This window comes from Pinus tabuliformis, chromosome 9, assembly GCF_031772625.1.
Source record: "Pinus tabuliformis cultivar Carrire ecotype Pingquan chromosome 9, CPIR1, whole genome shotgun sequence".
Taxonomy (NCBI): Eukaryota; Viridiplantae; Streptophyta; class Pinopsida; order Pinales; family Pinaceae; genus Pinus; species Pinus tabuliformis.
Window position 1 is genome coordinate 1,966,987,041 of NC_142307.1, and position 19,474 is coordinate 1,967,006,514.

The window sequence follows — 19,474 nt, forward strand, 5'->3', positions numbered from 1 at the left end:
AGAGGGGCTCTAACGAATAAATGAAGAGATACATTTATTGGCTAATTTTTACATCAAGCCTACATGACTTGAAAATCAATAATTAATTGTCAACTTCAAAAATTCATTTCTCCAATGCTACAACTCGGAATTCGACGATTCTCGAAGAGTTGGATTCTCCTTTCCGCCCTCTATCTTCTCATGCCATCACATGTAAAAATGTGCTTCCGGAATTGCCCCAGACATGATTGGGTGCAAAACCCCATCCTTGGGTCAAGTCCACAAGTTATCCTTGTGGCGCTTTGCACTCTAAACCCTGAACCCTAGGACTTAGAGTACCTCCCAAGCTACACAAATCAATGTGATGTGTCTTTGTCTGGCTAATACTCATTATTGAAAACTCTTTCTTTACACCTTGACCTTGGGACATTCCCTTTTCCATGCTATTACTCAAACCATAGGTCTAGCGTGCCCTATTTTGGCTTGTGTAAGGGAAGCACATTGGCTCTACTTCATCACTTGAGCCTTGTCGTCAAGTTGAGTCCTCCCTTAGAATCCTTATAGTCACCTTCTACCTTTAAGTATAGAACATCTCTTAGGTGGCCTATATATCGGGACTCCTCCTGTAGGTGAAAATCCATAAAGAGCTAGGAGAAGTCGCTGTGGTGACAACGAGCTACTACCTTATTATTGTCACTTGGTCTAGTTCTTGCCTTGTAGGGTACCCCCTCACAGGGTCTTGCTAGATTTTGTGGCAATAGGTCTAAAGTGTGAGGAGATTGTGTTGAGGTGACAATGGGTACATCTCCTGTTTGCTTATCGCTTAGCACCTTGATTGGAATTTTCTGAGGCTGCTATGTTGGAATTTCTAAGTTTAACCTATTAGAAATTCTTCCTATACTAACTGGTTTGTTTCTTCCTACTTGTTAAATTACTTAACAAGTTATTTACCTTGTAAATACTGAAAATAAACACAATTATAGTATCAACATCTACAGATCATCAACTGAAAGAAAACAAGCACACAAGTGACATCGTTTTTTTTGGACCAATGTCTTTGGAAAAACCCAATGCGGGAAAACGATGCAGCTATTCAGAGGGTTTTATTAGTATGCGGTTTTCAGAATACAACCAGGGTGCCAGAAATGGCTCACACAACAAAGAATGCCCTCGACAGTAGTACCTCTCCTCGGAGACAGATATTCCGGCTGATTAATAATCGGATGAATGATCCCACAGCAACAATTGCAGCTTCCACTGCTCTGCGTCACTCTGATAGGGACTGCGTCACCCTTCTCGGCTCACCAACACCCATTTTGTCCCACGAAGATCCTTCTAGCACTGCCTCTTGGCCCTGCGTCAGCTTTGCTAGCCTCTTTGCAGCTACTGAAGCCTCTACGTCAACCCTTAGACCCTTTGCGTCACCCACGCTGGCCTGTCCTGGCTTTGTGCAACTCCCAATTGCCTTTGCATAGAACCCAACTGCCTCTGTGTTGTCTCTCAGGTACTAACTCTGCCTCTCTGCTATGTATTCACTGCCCCTCGCTATTGATCACTGATTCTATCTCTCTTAGCAAACCCCACTCTAGCGAATAGAATGACTGATCACTCTAGTGTGTCCTCCAACTGATCCTCAAGCCTCTTCTTATGCTCTTGTTGGTCCATCAACGACCGAGATTAAATCTCTAATCAATGGCTAAGATTAGATTTGGCTTGATCCATGACTTTTGGAACATTCTAACCCAATTTTATATTAATACCCATTAATATTTTATTTTTCTTAGGTTTAGTCTTAGGAACTCCATTAAAAATATTAATTATTTTAATATCTCCCAAACCGGTTAGAATCTGCCCAAACCATTTTTGGGTCTTGGAGATCTCATGTGCTTTAGCCTCCACCAATTTTCATGGCTAGAGGACATTCGATGCTACCCCGAATCAACACTCCCTCTTAGCAAGGATTGTGCTCTAGTAATACTCCCACTGAGTATCACCCTAATTATCCAACACCGGTCTCTGTGCTGATGCTAGGCCTCCTTGCCAAACATCCTCTGCACTGCTGCATCTTGTACTGTTGCCCATGGCCCTGCCACTGCCATTGCTGCATCCGTACGGTAGCTCCCTCTACATTCGTGCTGCTGCTAGTCCATACTCCCAGCATTGCATCTGCATTGCATCCCCCTCTCATCATGGTGAATCGTGCTGCCATAGCACTGCCATTGCTAGCTGCTGCACTGTAACTCAGTTACCAAGAAGTAAGTAACTGATCCACCCAACTCTGACATCCCTGTTAGGCTAGAGACACCCTCGATGCTAAAGCTCACTTTGCCGCTAACAAGTGCTCCCTCTACTGACCTCTGCGCTGCTGCAATAAGTCCATACATCTCGCAATGTTGCACACCTCTCTGTGCCATCCTGCACTGGTGCAACATTCCCGTGCCTCTCGCACTGTTGCAACCTGCTAGCCTCGCATTGTTCTAGGACTCCTGCACTGTAGCATTCTTTGCTACTCCATCTGCATCCGTCTCTACTGACATCTGCCAGTCTTGCTACTCCTCTTCGGGGCTCGCATAGTAAGGTATAATCCTAGACGTTGGGTATCTCAAGGATCTTGCCCCTCATCGCTTGTAGTCCGTCTGACTACAACTCGATGTCTCCCCACTTTTTATCAAGTGGTACATGAGCACTCATGGCATAATCATCATCCTCCTTGACTCCTTTCTCTGCCCTTGCTGGTGCTGCCTTGGTCTCAGAAGCCTCTCCCTTACTCTTTTTCCTAGGACACTGGTTCACCAAAATGACCTAGTTCCCCACAATGGAAGCACTTGACCTTGTAGAGGTCCTTCTTCTTTCTCTTGTCCTGCTTTCCTGTAGATGCTAGAGCCACATCCTCTTCTTCCTCCTTCTTGATTCTGACCCCTTTATCGCTATTGCCCGCCTTGGTCACCCATCTGATCTCTTCTTGACGAAGAGCCGCCCATAGTTCCTCCCAATCCAAAAGGCTCGTCCTGCCCAATATGCTCTGGACAAATACCTCCCAATCCTCTGACACTGCATTCAATACGGTCCTCACCACCAATTCCTGATCTCGCGTGGTCCCTATGGAATTTAGCTGGTCACAGATCTCCTTCAGTCGACCGAGGAAGACATCTGACTGCTCTTCCTTCTGCATCTGCTATGACTGCAACTGATTTTCAAGTAACATCTTCCTCTGCACGGAAGTATGCTAGTACAATTTCTTCAGGGCATCCCACATCTCATTTGCCGTGTCCTTCTCGGCAATATGCAGCACCACATGATCCTTGACCCCATCAAGGATGATGCACTTCGCCCTGGCCATTGCCTCCTCGTACTTCTCATTTTCAGTTGGGTCAACTGGGATCACTATTGTTTTCAAGGCGAAGTCCTTGATGCGATATCTGTCTAGAATGGACAAGATCCTGGCCTTCCAGACCACGAAGTTGGATGCTCCGTCCAACCTATCCTGATCTCTTAGTCCATTCACGGCCATTATGCTGCTCTTTTGTTGACTCCTTCGAGTCTCTTAACTTCCCTCCTGGAAGTCCTCTGTTCAACTCTTGATGAGTCTCTCAACTTCCTGTCTGGAAGTTCTCGGTTTTACTCCCTCTGAGTCTTGATTTCCCTTTTAGAAATCCCTCCTCCTTGGTCTTTCCCTGTTAGGTACTGTTCTGACCACAGTACCCCACCAGCTTTTCTTCGCAAATTACCCGCAACCTCCTATACCCCAGCAACTGAAGGATTGAGCCACTTGGCTCTGCGCAATCCCGGCACTGGCAAATCGACTCCCCTAGCCAACTGTGTCAGCCCTCCTGGCCTCTGCGTGAGCCTGATTCTGCCTCCTTAGCCTCTGCGCTCCCTTTCTATGGCCCAGAATGATGACGCAGTCTCTCTGCATCACTCCTTCCTCTGTCACCTTCTGCACGGATCAACTTTGTCACTCGGGACAACTGAATCTGCTGCTATTGCTCTGCTAGCTGATGCCTTCAGTTATCCTGTGATCTGCAACCATGTTGGAATTTCTTAACCCGTTAGAAATTCTTCCTATACTAACTAGTTTGTTTCTTCCTACTTGTTTAATTACTTAACAAGTTATTTACCGTGTAAATACTGAAAATAAACAGAAGTATAGTATCAACATCTACAGATCATCAACTGAAAGAAAACAAGCACACAAGTGACACCGTTATTTTTGGACCAATGTCCCTAGAAACACCCAATGCGGGAAAATCGGTGCTGCTATTCAGAGGGTTTTATTATTATGTAGTTTTTAGAATATAGCTAGGGTGTGAGAAATGGCTCACCCAATAGAGAATGCCCTCAGCAGTAGTACTTGTCCTTGGAGACAGATATTCCGGCTAATTAATCACCAGATGAACAATCCCACAGCAACAATTGCAGCTTCCACTACTCTGCGTCACTTTGATAGGGACTGCATCAACCTTCCCGACTCACTAGTACCCAGTTTGTCCCATGAAGATCCTCCCAGCGCTACCTCTTGGCCCTGCGTCAGCTTTGCCATCCTTTGCAGAGCTACTCAAGCCTCTGCGTCAGCCCTTAAACCCTTTACGTCACCCACGCTGGCCTCTCCTCGCTTTGCGCAGCTCCCAACTGCCTCTGCATAGCATCCAGCTGCCTGTACGTCAACCTCTCCAGGCTATGCGCTGTCTCTCTGGTACCAACTCTGCCTCTCTGCTATGTATTCATTGCCTCTCGCTGTTGATCACTGATTCTATCTCTCTTAGCGAACCTCGCTCTAGAGAATAGAATGACTGATCACTCTGCTGTGTCCTCCAACTGACCCTCATGCCTTTTCTTATACTTTTTTCATTGGTCCATCAACGGCCGAGATTAAATCTCTAATCACGGCTAAGATTAGATTTGGCTTGATCCATGACTTTTGGAACATTCTGACCCAGTTTTATATTAATACCCATTAATATTTTATTTTTCCTAAGTTTAGATTTAAGAACTCCAATAAAAATATTAATTATTTTAATATCTCCCAAACGGTTAGAATCTGTCCAAACCATTTATGGGTCTTGGAGATCCCATGTGCTTTAGCCTCTCCACCAATTTTCATGGTTAGATCACATCGATGCTACCCCAAATCAACATGCTAATTCAGACGGTATTAGGACACTAGAACATGAGACACAAACCCTAACATCAATGTGCCCAGTTTCTTAGTATACCCCTTATTATCCTTTTTATATTTCCATTTACTACTGTGAAATTTTATTAAAAACCTGCTCCCAAGGTCACCTTTTTAATAGAACTTATACATTGGTGCAAAAAGAATAACTGATAGGTATGTGAAAATATAGTTGTGTCAAATTTCAGGCCTAATAGAGGTTGCCTGAAAATTGATCAGAAAATAAATGCTCAAACACGCTTGAGTTTAATGGACAAAGAACTATATTAACACGTGCATTGGGCTTTCCTTCTGATTTAGATGAAGAGTGAGTGGAAATGACTATATAATGGAAAAACAAATGTTGAGGAGTGAAAAAATGTGGAATATTTGATAGAATTGATGAAGAATAAGGTTCATAAACACATGCAGAGCTTAGCGTGGCATCTAAACATCCAACTAGTTTTTTTATGAAATGTACATGACCAATCAGCAATGCTGAGTCTCCCTCGTTAGAAAGGATGATGTTTATATGCCACACATGTCTAAGTCCGAAGACTGAATTATAATTTCACTGATATATACATGCTATTTGTTGCAATAGTTTGAGGTGTATTTATTATTTTTGGTGAGGAGAAATGCTTTTTTGTTCATGAGGAGCCATGAACCTTGTGTGCATTAACACAGAGGCCACACCAACGCAGTAAGCCTGTTAAACCTAGGCACTGTAAGGGGCTCTAAACTCGTGAGGTTTGAACCTGGATCTCTTTTCTGTGGACTTCGCATCTGAATGACAGCTTGGCAGACTAGCTGTATTTATATCATGATCATATCTCCACCAAATTGTCATATCTCCCTGTGAATAACCAAAACTATTATTATTATTTACCCACAACTTTCTTCTGCATTCTCTATTTTGAATGCCATTCACGTATTGCTGGGAAGATTTTGTTCTGTTGGACAGATAAGATAATTGTATTAGTGCCCAATAAATGATCAAAAGAAATGTCAACAGGTGAGAGAAGTTTGTCTATCCTGTGTCTTAAAATAACATTCACATCTTGTTTAGTAAAATAGCTGGTATTAACATTTTGTGGTTAAATGTATTTCTCTTTGTAGGAAGGGTGCCTCCAAAAAAAGAGAGAGAATGGACTCAAATCTACCCGATGGTAATGGCATGGGTGATCACGTCCAGTTGCTTCAAATATATGAACGATGGCATCGTACAGGTTATGATCCTGAATGGTGCAAGGAACATGGCCTGCAGGTTAGAAACTAGAAATAATCTCTCACGCCCCCTACTGCCACTTTTGTTTTTCTTTTTCCCCTTTTTATCAGTTACTTGGATTTACATACAAAGTACTAGGTTTTAAAATTGTTGATAAGCAACATCATGATTACAAACATTGGTGAGGGTCTTCAATGATATTCCCTTGCGTGACAATACCAGAGTTCTTAAGAACATAAGATTTGATGTAATAGAATAACAAAGTGAACTCCTCTTTAACAGAATTAATTCATTCCATTAACAATGGAGTTTCAGGCAAGGTTTCTTTTCAGTTTTCTACTTCTAGGATTAAATTTTTCAAGGATTCTTGGCCTAGGAAGATACGTAAGGGTTATTACCCTTCCTCCTCTTTGTCAGCTATTTCTAAGGAGATGGGGAGTTGACTCAGAAAGGTGCATTAGTGGAATTCAATGCCCCAGTCATCAGAGAGAACCTTTTAATGTTTACAACTACCAGTGGAAAAGGTGGAAAAACCGGTGCAAACCTGACTAAATAGCAAGGGAGAATGTGGGGAACACAACACCTCAGTCAGCAACCAGATAGAGGCTATAAAAAGAAAATATTGTATGAGATGTTCCATGTAGCACCCTGGTTCATCTGATGAACTAAATGCAAATATTTCTGCTTCCCAACATGCTGAAATGTGGTCAGAATATATAAACTTAAGACAAGTAGTAGGAATGCCTTATCCTTAAGTCCTTGAATAATACACTCATATTCAACACTATCGCACCATGATGATATAGTTATGGTGTATGTTACCACTCGGATTCTCTGTAGAGAAAATGTCGCAAGTTGACAAAAGGGAGAACCTAAGGAAACTCACAGGTAAGCCACTCACTGTCAATTCGGCAGCCTTGCTCCTCACTTCCAGGTTTAGGTGTGTAATTTCCTAGCCTAAGGGGGGATTTGCTATGCTTGATTCTTAGCTTATTGTGTAGTATCATTGGAAGTATTGCTTAGCTTAGATGTTGACTTCTTCTTTGGATTATGGTATGATGCTAACTTATTTGAAAGTATTTGGTGCAATGTGAAGTGTCAAGAGCATATAAACCATATACTTAATTAAATGCACATACATCAAAATAAAGATGTATTCATGAACCCTCGATTCAATTCCACAAATATCAGAGTAGATTTATTCATCTAATAACACGAGTTAACATTAAGGATTTTCTAAGCAAGAAATGGCTTGTAAAATGGGTGTGCCTAGAGCTCTAGCCCTCAGATATACCAACACAAGGCCAGTACGAGAGAGTAATCTTCCTGAATGTTGTTTTTGGTGCACTATAAATGCCAGGTGGGCGAATGGCTGGTTTAGGAATGACCTATAGGGACTTCCAATATACTCAAGATACGTGGAACTAATGTCTGTGTTCAGTGCTGTCTAATGCAATACTACTTGAATCGGTGCCAACAGGGGTAAACTGGACCTTTTATTAAGAAATAGGTCCGATCATTTAGAGATATGTAAATTTAATGCAATTGAGACATTTCATAAAGATCCATAAACATATCACCACAAATCAATTATGCCAATTTAGGAAAATTCACATTAACTTATGCATCAGTTCCATTAAGAGAGTATTGTATCATTTGCATCATAATGTTGTTGACAAAAAATCATGAGTTAAAGAGAATATTCTATTAGTGAATGCTCAAATCATTACCAGTCAACTTTCATAACAATACCATCACCATGAGTATCCAAAGTAAGTTAAAGAGTTTGTTGCTTGGAAAAATAAACAACAATACATATCCAACAGTGAAATCCCAAAGATTTAGACCATTTAATGAAATTTGCTACTGTGCTCAAGGTTAAATCAACCATTTAATGAAATTTGCTATTGTTCTCAAGGCTAAATCAATTGTTAATAGTAATTCTGTGATTATTCCAATCATATGCCAAATGTCTTAGAATCTTTCAAATGAAAATCAATATTACTATGGTATACATTTTATGCTTCAGAACCATATATATGAATAGTAGAACACTAGCATGGAGTTAAATGCACATTTAAACTAGTAATTTCACCAATGCAATGCCATATTAATGTGCCCAAATTGCAAGAAAAGTTAAACAATTGGTTTTCTGTCCCTTTTGAAGATGAATTGAAGTGACAATTAGACCAACTACTTAACAATCCATTGCACCAATTATTAGAAGAAAATCGAACACAATCATAAATTTTGTTCCAAAAAAAAGGTGTTTGCAAATGGCTGATGCTACAAAACTGGTATTCAAATGTAGATTTGAAGAGTTATTTAAATAGAACTGTGCAATTTGTATTTCCATGCCCAAACTTTATTATGTTCCCAATATTAGCTGAACTTACACTGATTTAAATGGTATGACTTGAATTAAACTTTTATGCACTGAAAAAACAAATTGACAAAGACCCGACTTTTCCTTTGTTTTTTTTTGGGGGGAGGGGTGGGGGGCGGAGGGGGTTCAACCATATATATATATATGCCATTTTTTTGTTTGATTTTTTCCTTTTTGGTTTAATCTAATATAAAATTTAACTCTAAAATAAAGGTAATCTAAATTAAATATTAACTAGAAAAAATGATTAAACGTTTAACTAGAGGAAACATTTAAAAAAAATTGTTAATTGCTAAAAATAAAAGATACAAAATTTAACTAATTTTAAATTCTACCTATGTCTAAAATAAAAAATTAAAAAGCTCTTTTTAAATTAATCTTAAAAAATGAAATAATCCTAGGTCAGATTTGAAAAAAGAATAAAACAATTACAGAGGAAAGCTTAATTTTTTTTTGTTATTTGTAAAATCTACCCTAAATTAAATTACAAAATAAATGCTATCTATTTTAAATGCTAATTTAAAAAAATATGAAACCTACAAAATTATTAAAATTTAATCCTAAGGAAAAAATAAAATAAAAGCTCCAAATCCTGTTTTAACTACGTTAAAAAATATCAAACCTAAAATAAAAAATTTAAATAGCCAAACCTAGATAAAGAAAATAAAATCTACCTTAAACACAGAAAAAGAGAATTTATTTAAATCTGAGAAAAAAGTATGAAGATCTTGAAGTGAAAAAATAAAATAAAAGAAATAAGTATTGGGGAAAATGTTTGCATCCCAGATTTGAAGATGTTTAAGATTTAAATGAAAAAGTCCTCCTGATGAGTGCCAATATCGCGCTTCCTTTGTCTTGCATATGCCCCTACAAAAATTATTGCGCTGCAATTTTCTTCCACGTAAAGGATGGAGAAAAAGTAACAACCTAAAACAAATTGAAAATTTTTATCCCAAGTGGGTGAAATGCAACTCTGGTGAAATAACCAGATCAAATGAAGGTGAGTGCATAAATAAAGCAATAATATTGAGCAGAATCGTGTGTTATTCTTGTCAAGTATTAATATGATTTTATCTAAGTAAAATAAACCTAAAGAGGTAAAATGTACCTTCCAAAATCTTCGTTCTGACCTTGATCACTTGTAAAAAAACAAATTCCTGCAAAATTTTGTTTTAAAATATAACAAAACAAAAACAATGGAAGAAAAGAAAAAACTAACTGTATTGGATCACTAGCAATTTTGTTTTTTATTATTATCTCCAATATTTGTTGAATGAAGTAGAGTGCCTTTGTTTTATAGGATAAAGAGGCCTCTAATCCATTGATTACAATTCCGTGTGCTCTTGAAAACCATGGGAGAATACAAGTGGTAAAGTGTTCACTTTTGAGGTTAAAATAAAATAAATGAAAGTGGACAAACTATTTGTAGAAGACCAATTAAAACAATAGTGGTCAAAGCATTTCTAAATGTCTATTAATTGAAGGTAGTTTTGTTTATTTGACCAACTAATTAAATTTTAAATCAAATATTTTTCTTAAATATGAATATGGACAAGAGAAATATTTTTCATGTATGTGCTAGGAAAACTTTGTACATTTAGAAATAGTTCTAAAAGTAATGTTGATGTTGACATTTAGAGATAATGAAGCAGCATGTAGTTATCTGCGTTGGTTGATAAGATTAATAACGCTAGTTCCCAAACTTTAATAACACATCCGACTTCAACTTACTAGTTAGACACTAACAAAGATGAGATAACTTAGCACAAATAACATAGCCAATGTTGTCAGATTACTTGAAAACTAACCAAGACGACAACCTTATCGTCAACAAAGACGACAACCTTACCCTCGTTACTCATGTCTTTGGATTAGAACATAAGGTATTTCCCAAGTCCTCTAAGTTAAAGTAGGTGGATGATGCTATCATTAATTTATTTTTATTGTTTGAAAGGGGATGTAAGTATCAATGTTGTTAAAAGCGCGATCGGGATTAAATCGGCGCCGGGAATAAAGCGGAAAAGATCGGCAAAAGCGGGAAAAAAGCGGGAAAAAAGCGTTTGGCACAAAAATATTCATTTTTTTTAATTTTTTTTCAATTTTTTTAATATCTAAACCATCTACAACATAAAATAAATACATTGACACATAAATATGATAAAAAAACTAATATATAAGATGTTTAATATCATTTCTAACGCTAAAATCACACATAACATTGAATCATGTCCTGAATAGTAAGTCCTGAGTCCCAACTCAGCCTCAAAATATCAACAAAAAATATGATAATGTATCTCATCATGTCATAATGTCATATACAATAAAATGAAAGTCTAATCCTATTGATTTCCTCTGCCCCTCTTGCGAGAAAATGGCACAACTTTCTCTTTCCCTCTAGATGTAGAAGCTGGTGCCTGTGCTGGTGGAAATGGCAGTGGAGTCTGACGTGCTCTAGAAGCTGAAGAACTAGTAGTAGCAGCTACAGGAGGCTGAGGTAGACGGAGACCATGTCCTCTACTGGTGGTAGTGGTAGCCCGGGTAGGCGGTGTCACCTCCTCCTCCTGCTCCTCCTCCTCCACCTGCTCCTCCTCCTACTCCTGCTCCTACTCCTCCTGCTCCTCCTCCTCCCCCTCCTCCTCCCCCTCATCCTGCACTAACCAATCATCAGTGGGATCCATGAGAGGCCTCTCGGTCTCAACCCTCCATTCAGCAGTGGTGTCAATCCCATCCAATGAGATGGCTTCCGTATCAGGTGTCCTCTCTAGTTGTCTCACCCACAATCGAAGATTGTAGTAGACATAGACCATGTCATTAAGTCTATGGGACTCCAACCTGTACAAAGTTCATGAAATAATAATTAATAATTAATATTATAAAAAAAATATTGTTTAAAACTTTAATGAATTCAAAAATTTATTTGGAAATTTGCAATATTTTAAATGTTTAAGTGTTAACCTATTGCGCTTCTTGTTGTGTATTTTTTCAAATACACTCCAATTGCGCTCACATCCTGAGGAGCTGCATGTTTGGCTGAGGATGCGTACGGCAAGCTTTTGCAAAAGGGGTACTCTGCCACCATACATCTTCCACCATGCGTCTACAACAAAATTACAAATAAAATTTTAAATAAACATAAGAAAAAATTGGAATTTGAAGAGACAATGAAATTTGAAACAAAGTTACAAAGTACAAACTAAAAAATACCTGGCATTTTAATCGTCCTATCAGTGACAGCCATCTCAAAGCCAAATGTGCCACCTGACATCTTATATGTCTCAATTTGTCTAGAGATCTCTATACATTGTTCTGGAGATCTCACCATCTTCTGGACACAGGTTAATAATCCTTCCACGACCTCAGCATCAAAATCAAACCCACATGCATAAGAAAATGCAGGGTTCAGGAAAAGCCCAGCAGCATGAATGGGACGATGGAGTGTGTTGTTCCATCGCTCATCAACCACTTCCCATAGAAGGAGTTGTTTCTGAAACCCATCATCTCCCTTATCATCATAGTAGGACCGAATGGCTTCTTTGGCCCTGTCCATGGCTTCATACAAATAGCCCATTGCGGGCTTCTCACCATCAACCAACCGAAGAACCTTTACCAAAGGTTCAGTAACGGCGCACACCTCCTGCACTCCCGCCCAGAAGTCCTCCTGGTATGAAACTAGTCTGCATACCGCCTCTCCTTCTGGTTTGCGGCTCATTGACGAAGCACACCACTCCTCTGAAAGAAACATTCTCTTCAAATCCCACATAGAATTCAAAAGGGATTGAAGAGATATGAAACTCGTCGCAAACCGTGTAATGGCGGGGCGCACCAACTCTTTGTTGTTGGTGAATCTTCTCATCAAGCTAAGCACAGATGTATGATTATATATAAATTTTGTGATGCTTTTTGATGAGTCAACAATATCTTTGACAAAGGGAATTTTCCCTATGTCCTCTAACATCAAATCAATACAATGGGCAGCACAAGGTGTCCAAAATAAAGTAGGATGCCTGTCCATAAGCATTCTACCAGCAGCAACATAATTTGCAGCATTGTCCGTTATGACTTGGACAACATTTTCTGCACCCACCTCCAAAATAAACAGATCCAGCAAATCACATAAAGTTCTTGCATCTTTGATTTGATGAGTTGCATCAATAGATTTGATAAACATAGTCCCCTTGGGACAACTAACCAAGAAGTTTATAAGGGTTCTCCCCTTTTGGTCAGTCCAACCATCTGACATAACAGTGCATCCTGTTTGTGCCCATGATGCCCTAAAATCCTCCAATCTTTGGGTGCAGTCACGCTTTTCCTCTTGAAGAATCCGGCCTCTGAAATCATGATAAGAAGGGATTTTGTACCCCGGGCCAACACTGGCAATAACATCAACAGCAGGTTGGAAAAATGGATTATTCCTTACAATGCTGAAAGGAATATCACTCCAGAGGAGAAATTTTGCCATCAACCTATCAGCTTGTTCTTTTTCAGTTCTTTTTAGCATTGAACCGATAGTTGGTTGTGAACCAGGTGTGGTTCGAGGAACAAAAAATGATGATGCAGCTACCGGATTGACTGGTGCTGCAGTAGAACCAGTGCCACTTGGTCCACTTCCTTCAGCTGACCTTCTTAGTTGCCTTTTGAGTTCTTCTTTGGCCTCTCTAGTTTGCTCTAATTCTCCCAATGCTCTCATGGCTCTTTGGATAAGTTCAGGATTTGTATTTATACAGGGCCCCACATCACGTCCAGGGATTTGTGCAAGGTGGTACTTCAACCTGTACACCCCCCCGCTTATCTCCTTTCCACACAACTTGCAATTCAAGTTTTGTCTATCATTCGGAGCTTTAGGTTCACCATATTCCCAGAAAAGATCCAATTTCCTTGGCATGTTTGTTTTTGAATTTTGAATTTGCAAACCTATGGAAAAATAAGGATTAGGAAATAGGAATTTAGGATTACATAATACAAATTACAATTTAGCATTTACAAAATTACAAAATACAAATTTCCAAAATCCAAAGTTCCAAACCCAAGTTACCCAACCAAATGGCAATGCCAAAAAACAATGAAAAAACATAAACAATGTTTAAAAAAAATGAAAAATAAAATAAAATTGGTTCCCATACTCATACCAAGTTACCCATCCCAAATCAATGAAAAAATACAATAAATTCTTTAAAAACAAAAGGAAAATGGTGCCCACTGCCCATATGAAATTTGCCAACCAAAAACAATGAAAAACAAAGTTTTTAAACAAGGAAAACAAAAAAAAAATAATCTACATACCGTTTTTATGGAGAAATTTGTGATCTCCTCTTGAAATTCTCCAACAAGCACTTGGATTTGCTTCCAAACCCTTCAGCTCCTCTCTCCCAACACTTCTCCTCCTCCAACGCGCGCCCAAGTCAAAAATGACATAAAAAAAAATCGCATTTTGCCTATTATAACCCGCTGCCCCGCGCCTCGCCGATTTTTTCCATAAAAATCGTGCTTTTTTCGAAAAAATCGCGATTTTTTCAAAAAATCGTGCTATAAAAAAAATCCGCCGATTTTTTGGGATAAAAAGCGCGATTTATGCGTTAAGGTGAAAAAATCGCGATTTTTTGAAAAAATCGCGATTTTATCGCGATTTTAACAACACTGGTAAGTATAACACATGGATTAATTTCCAAAGTGATAGATAATAATGATAGTGTTATTCTGGTCCAAGCAGTTGATTAAACTATGGCTAGGGGTCTTCTTTTATTTGCAAAGCATTATGAAAGGGAGTTTTTTACTACTTCACCCTACAAACACTTCACCTTCTTTTAATTTTTTCTTTGCTTTAGTTTTTTCTAAGTCCTTTTTTTTAGATAAGCATTCTGCCCCTAGGACTTTGAAGGATGGGGGAGGGGGACATAATGAAGTAGTTTCGTTTTTAAATTTTTTTTTTTCTTCACCTCTTTAACCTTTTATTTAGCTTGATTTGAGTTTTTGAGGCTTGCATTTTTTTTTCATCTTTCTTCACTACCCTTTTTTAGATGATATCTAGTAAGTTAACCATGTTGAGAAATCAATCGGGCAGCAATTAGTGAGATTTCTCTTTACTTGATAATCGCTTGTGTAGATGTGATGGCTTCTTATTACTTGTATTATGTTCTTTTCATCAAACAATTACCAAAACCATAAGCCATGAAGATCACAAACGGAAAATGAACACAAGTTCTAGGCTCCAAGTTAGGGAAAAACCCCTCCGGTTAGAAAATGTAACTAGGATTGGTTTTTCAATGATCTTTGTACTTATATCATTGTATATTTTATGTAAAAGAAAAAGAAAAAAAATAAGGAAAAATATTATTTTTTATTATTATTTTATTAGATAAGCATGTTCTTCATGCTTCTAGGATTTGACAAGTTAAAAAGTCAAAGTCCTATTTGGACTTGTTGTAAAGAAAAAGGGAAAATAACTTTTAAATATGTAATTTGGGTAAAAAACCCCTCTAGATGCCAGGTCTGTCTGCGTGTCAATTCGACCCCGCCCCAAAAGACTTGTCTATTCGCACCACTCTGAACATTATAAATAGAGGGTGAGGTGAGCTCATTTGAATACATGCAATTCACATAAGTTGGTTTTAAATATTGCAGAGAAAAATAGTGAAGAAGAGGAGGGTCGAAGTCTGAAAGAAAATGTTTCTTCTTGAGCTTCAGTTTGTGGAAGTTTTGCCTTAGTATATCTCTTGTTGTTGGTCTCTTGTTGATGAATTTGTTGTGAAGAAGAAGGGTTTGACTTGGTATCTAGAGGGTGGAATTTTTCTGTAGTCATGGTTCTTGGATATCTCACTTTGATCTGATTCTATAAGAAGAGAATTTTTTTGGGTTTTCCCCTTGGAGGGGTTTTAACTTGGCTTGAAGTTGGTTCATTGTTCTCTTGTGATCTTCATGTTTATATTTTGATAATTGTTTGATGAAATAAACATAATAAATATTAATAAGAAGTCAACCAAACTCACAAGTAGTTATCAAAGAAAGAGAAATCTAATCTAATTGTAAGCTTCCCGATTTCTCAATATTGTATCAACTTGGAATTCGTCAGTTGAAGATTCTATAAGAAGAAGAATTCTTGTGGGTTTTCGTATCCAGTTGGAGAGGTTTTGGCCTTGGTTGATTGCCTATATCTTGTGTCCTTTGTCTCATTGTTCTTTATGATTTGGTCGCTGTTTGATGAAGGAAACACTAGTAATAATCAAGTGAAAGGAAGAAGCTAATCTAAAGAAGTAAAAATCATATCACAAACAATTATCAAGCAAGTGAAATCTCCTACACTTGCTGCCCCTAGATTTCTTAACATGGTATTAGAGCTAAGGTGACAAGTCAAGGAAGGGCAACTCAACAAAGGACATTCAAGGACCGAAGTTCTAGAAGATTATCAAGGGCTTCAAATCATTAAGAAGATCCTCTTATCTCGAAGGCATTTCGAGGTCAAGGAATTACATCATCTTCTTGAAGGAAGTCAATAAAAGATCTCAAAAACCCTAGTTTCTGTACTTGAAGCATTCTTGGAAGCCTCGCTCAAGGAAGGAGACCTCAATAGACACTACCTCTTCTCAAAATTCAAGAAGAAATACAAAAATGAAGCATCTTGAAGTCTAGTCATCCAAGGAAATCAAGATCAAAGATGTTGTCATCATCATCAAGGATTCAAAGTGATCTCCCTCTCCTTGGATCAAGGAGCACTTTTAAAGAAAGACATCTTCATCAAGAAGAAGTTTTCTAGTATCAATATCATCATCAAAATCAAGAGGGCAACATGTTGAAAAGAAGTATCTTCACAAGTATATTTATGTCTACATCTAAATCTATAAAAATGTCTTTTTGCAAGGAATGCAACAAGTTGGTTGCGGCTTCAAACTTTGTTGCATGGAAGAAAAGGACAGATCTAATCCTCATAGAGAATGAAGTCATGGAACATGTTAAGGGCTCAATCTCTAAACCTCCAAAGGGAAAAGCTCAAGCTCTTGCAAAATTTATGAAAGGGGAAGTAAAGTCTGAAAGGATTCTCATAGAATCCGTTAAGGATCCCCTCATTCCCTATGTATCAAAATTATAAACATCGAAAGAAATAAATGACAAACTTGTAGAATTGTTCTTTGTAAGCTTTGTAGGAGAAGTGATCTCGTTAAGACAAACTCTACAAGGTGAAGATATCAAAAGAAGGAATAGCGTCATACTCTATGATGGTGTTTGAAATAAGAGACTAACTTCAAGAGTTGGGAGAAATAATGTCTGATAAGGAAATGACTACTATAGTGCTCAATGCATTGCCAGAGGAATGGGGTAACTTTACATCAAACATCTATGGGAAGAAGGAAGCTACTCCGTTCAATGAACTATGGTAACTACGCAAAATTTAAGAAACCAGATTGAAGGAAAAAATGATGTAGGATCAAATGAGCAAACTCAAGCATATGCTGCCATGGCAAAGAGGAAAGGAAAGTTTGGGAAATTTGGTTCTCAGAAAATGGCGAAGGTTCAATGCTATGAATGTCAAGAATATGGGCACTACAAGAGAGATTGCCCAAACTCAAGAAGGACAACATCAAAAGAGGAAGAGAAGAAGCCCATGTCACCGAAGAAGTGGAAGAAGTTGAAAAGAAGAAATCCAAGAAGGAAGAAGTAAAAGATCTCTACTATGATTGAGATAAGTCTTCTCCACCCAGCTCTTTTAAGTTCTTGTAAAATATGGCTATCATGGTAGGAATCATTAGAAGCATGATAGGATGCATCATTTTAGGAGATGGCATCATAGGAGCATACGACTGAAGCAAGAGCTGAAGACATCATCATAAGAAGCTTGAAAGATAGCTGAAGTAGAATTCTATGAAAATCATCATTAGAAGGAAGTAGCTCTTGGTAACCTCATTAGAAGCATGAGTAGCACTTATGGGTAAAATGAGAATCATCTAGTATGAAGCTTAGCATACATCATTGGGAAGAAGCGTCTTCTGGATGAGGATAATCAGTATCCTCTACTGGAATGTTCATTAGAAGGTTCATCTCTTGAAAGATGCCTCAATAAGAATTCCACTTCAGATGGGATTCAATGTTTAGAAGAATGATGGTATGATGGTAGAGGAATGCAGCATGTCAATCAAGGGCATGAAGCTGCTAAAGGAAGTCTAGACGACCAATGAAGAAAAGAGGTATGTATGCATATGTTCAATGAGTCAAGTCATGTCATTATATATTTGCAGATGGTAGGGATGCATGCTCTACTTCATGAGCATGATCAAGGGAAAAGTATCCCTTTCATTAAAAGGATGCATGAAGGCATGGGTTACATATTAACTAGATGAAATCAACATAATATGTCCTCATATGGAATATGAGGTGGTTGACAAAAATGAAGGAACTATGATTGGGAGTTCCAGGGAAGTAATTTGTGAATAAAGAGAAAAGAAGAGATTGTGAAATATGCAACTATGGAGAAGGCAATCAACATCCACTGTCTAAAAGAATTGATTATGATATCTCCATGGAAAAGATATGAAGCCTTTAATGGAAAAAATGGAAACCGTTGTCATTGAATATTTTGGGGATGTGTCAATATGAATATAGGATGTTGATGTTGCAACAAGCAGATGTCATGATGAAGGGCCATTACAGAAGGTAATTTTTTATTTGATGTTCATTTCTGAATTTTGAATAATATCTGGATGGGCTAATACAAGGCTACCTAAAGAGAGGTGTGGATGTCATCTAGAACTGATACTCATGCAGAAGGATGGAAGATCCTGAAGGAACCATGATGTGGAAAAGGTAGCTGTATGAGGAAAAGCCAGATATGGTCCAATGGATCACTTTTCAATGAAAGGAAGGATGACATAACTACTCTAATGTAAGACGGAAAGTGATGGATGGCCGATGCCCTACATAGAAGTCCCAAGATGAAGGCTCCACAATATTAAAAATAAAATTCATGACTTTGAAGGAAGGAGCTATACAAGCAGTTGAAGGTCCCATGATCTCACCAATCAATAAAAAAACTGTTGCTGGGAGTAGGTCCCTAGTTAAGAAGGAGCCTGGAAGCAAGTTTATGATCTAGTAGAAACTTGGAAGCAAGTCCCTAAGCTAAGAAGGAGCTTGGATGAGTCCCTGGTTAAGAGGGATCTTGGGTACATTCCTTCATTGGAATGGGCATATCCTCCCTGGTTAAGACGGAGAGATAGAAACATCATTCTTGTCTTCACTTGGGAAGAAAGAATGGAGGATTAGGTAAGCTTTTGGTATACGATACTCTTTGAGGATGTGGTAGGGCATCCAAGATAAGAGTAGTCATAGAGGATTGATATTCTTTGAGGACTGGGAATCCAAGATAAGAATAGTCCTGGAAGGACATGCCCTGTGAACACCTGGGTGGGGTATGTTCCTTGAGAGACAATGATGGTGTCTATAAATCATTGGTCTCGCCAACATTGTGCTCTGATCTTGTGGAGAGAGAGAGCTGTTAGTCACGACCTTGCTATGTGACTATGTTGGACGATATGATGCTATAAAAATGGGTTACCAATCCGACTATTCTTATGAGAATTCTTTAGATTGCGAATGTCCAAGTACCTTGTATGGATTATGAATACCTCCCTAGTTAAGAGGGAGTGTTGAAATATGTAACTAGGTTTGGTCTTCATAATGACACATGTAATCATGATTTAATTTATTTGATGTAATGAGAAAAATAAATTTATTATTGTTGATATTG

At 38.3% G+C, this 19,474-nt stretch overlaps 1 protein-coding gene across 2 annotated transcripts in view; it reads left to right on the plus strand.

Moving 5' to 3' along the window:
- Positions 1-19,474, plus strand: part of LOC149156867 (putative pre-mRNA-splicing factor ATP-dependent RNA helicase DEAH4) — a 418,919-nt gene that overhangs the window by 263,747 nt on the left and 135,698 nt on the right. For both annotated transcript variants that reach the window (XM_089438720.1, XM_089438721.1), the window contains exon 12: positions 6,251-6,398. In XM_089438720.1, the coding sequence (XP_089294846.1) occupies positions 6,251-6,398 (148 nt within the window). The remainder of the gene's footprint in view (positions 1-6,250; positions 6,399-19,474) is intronic.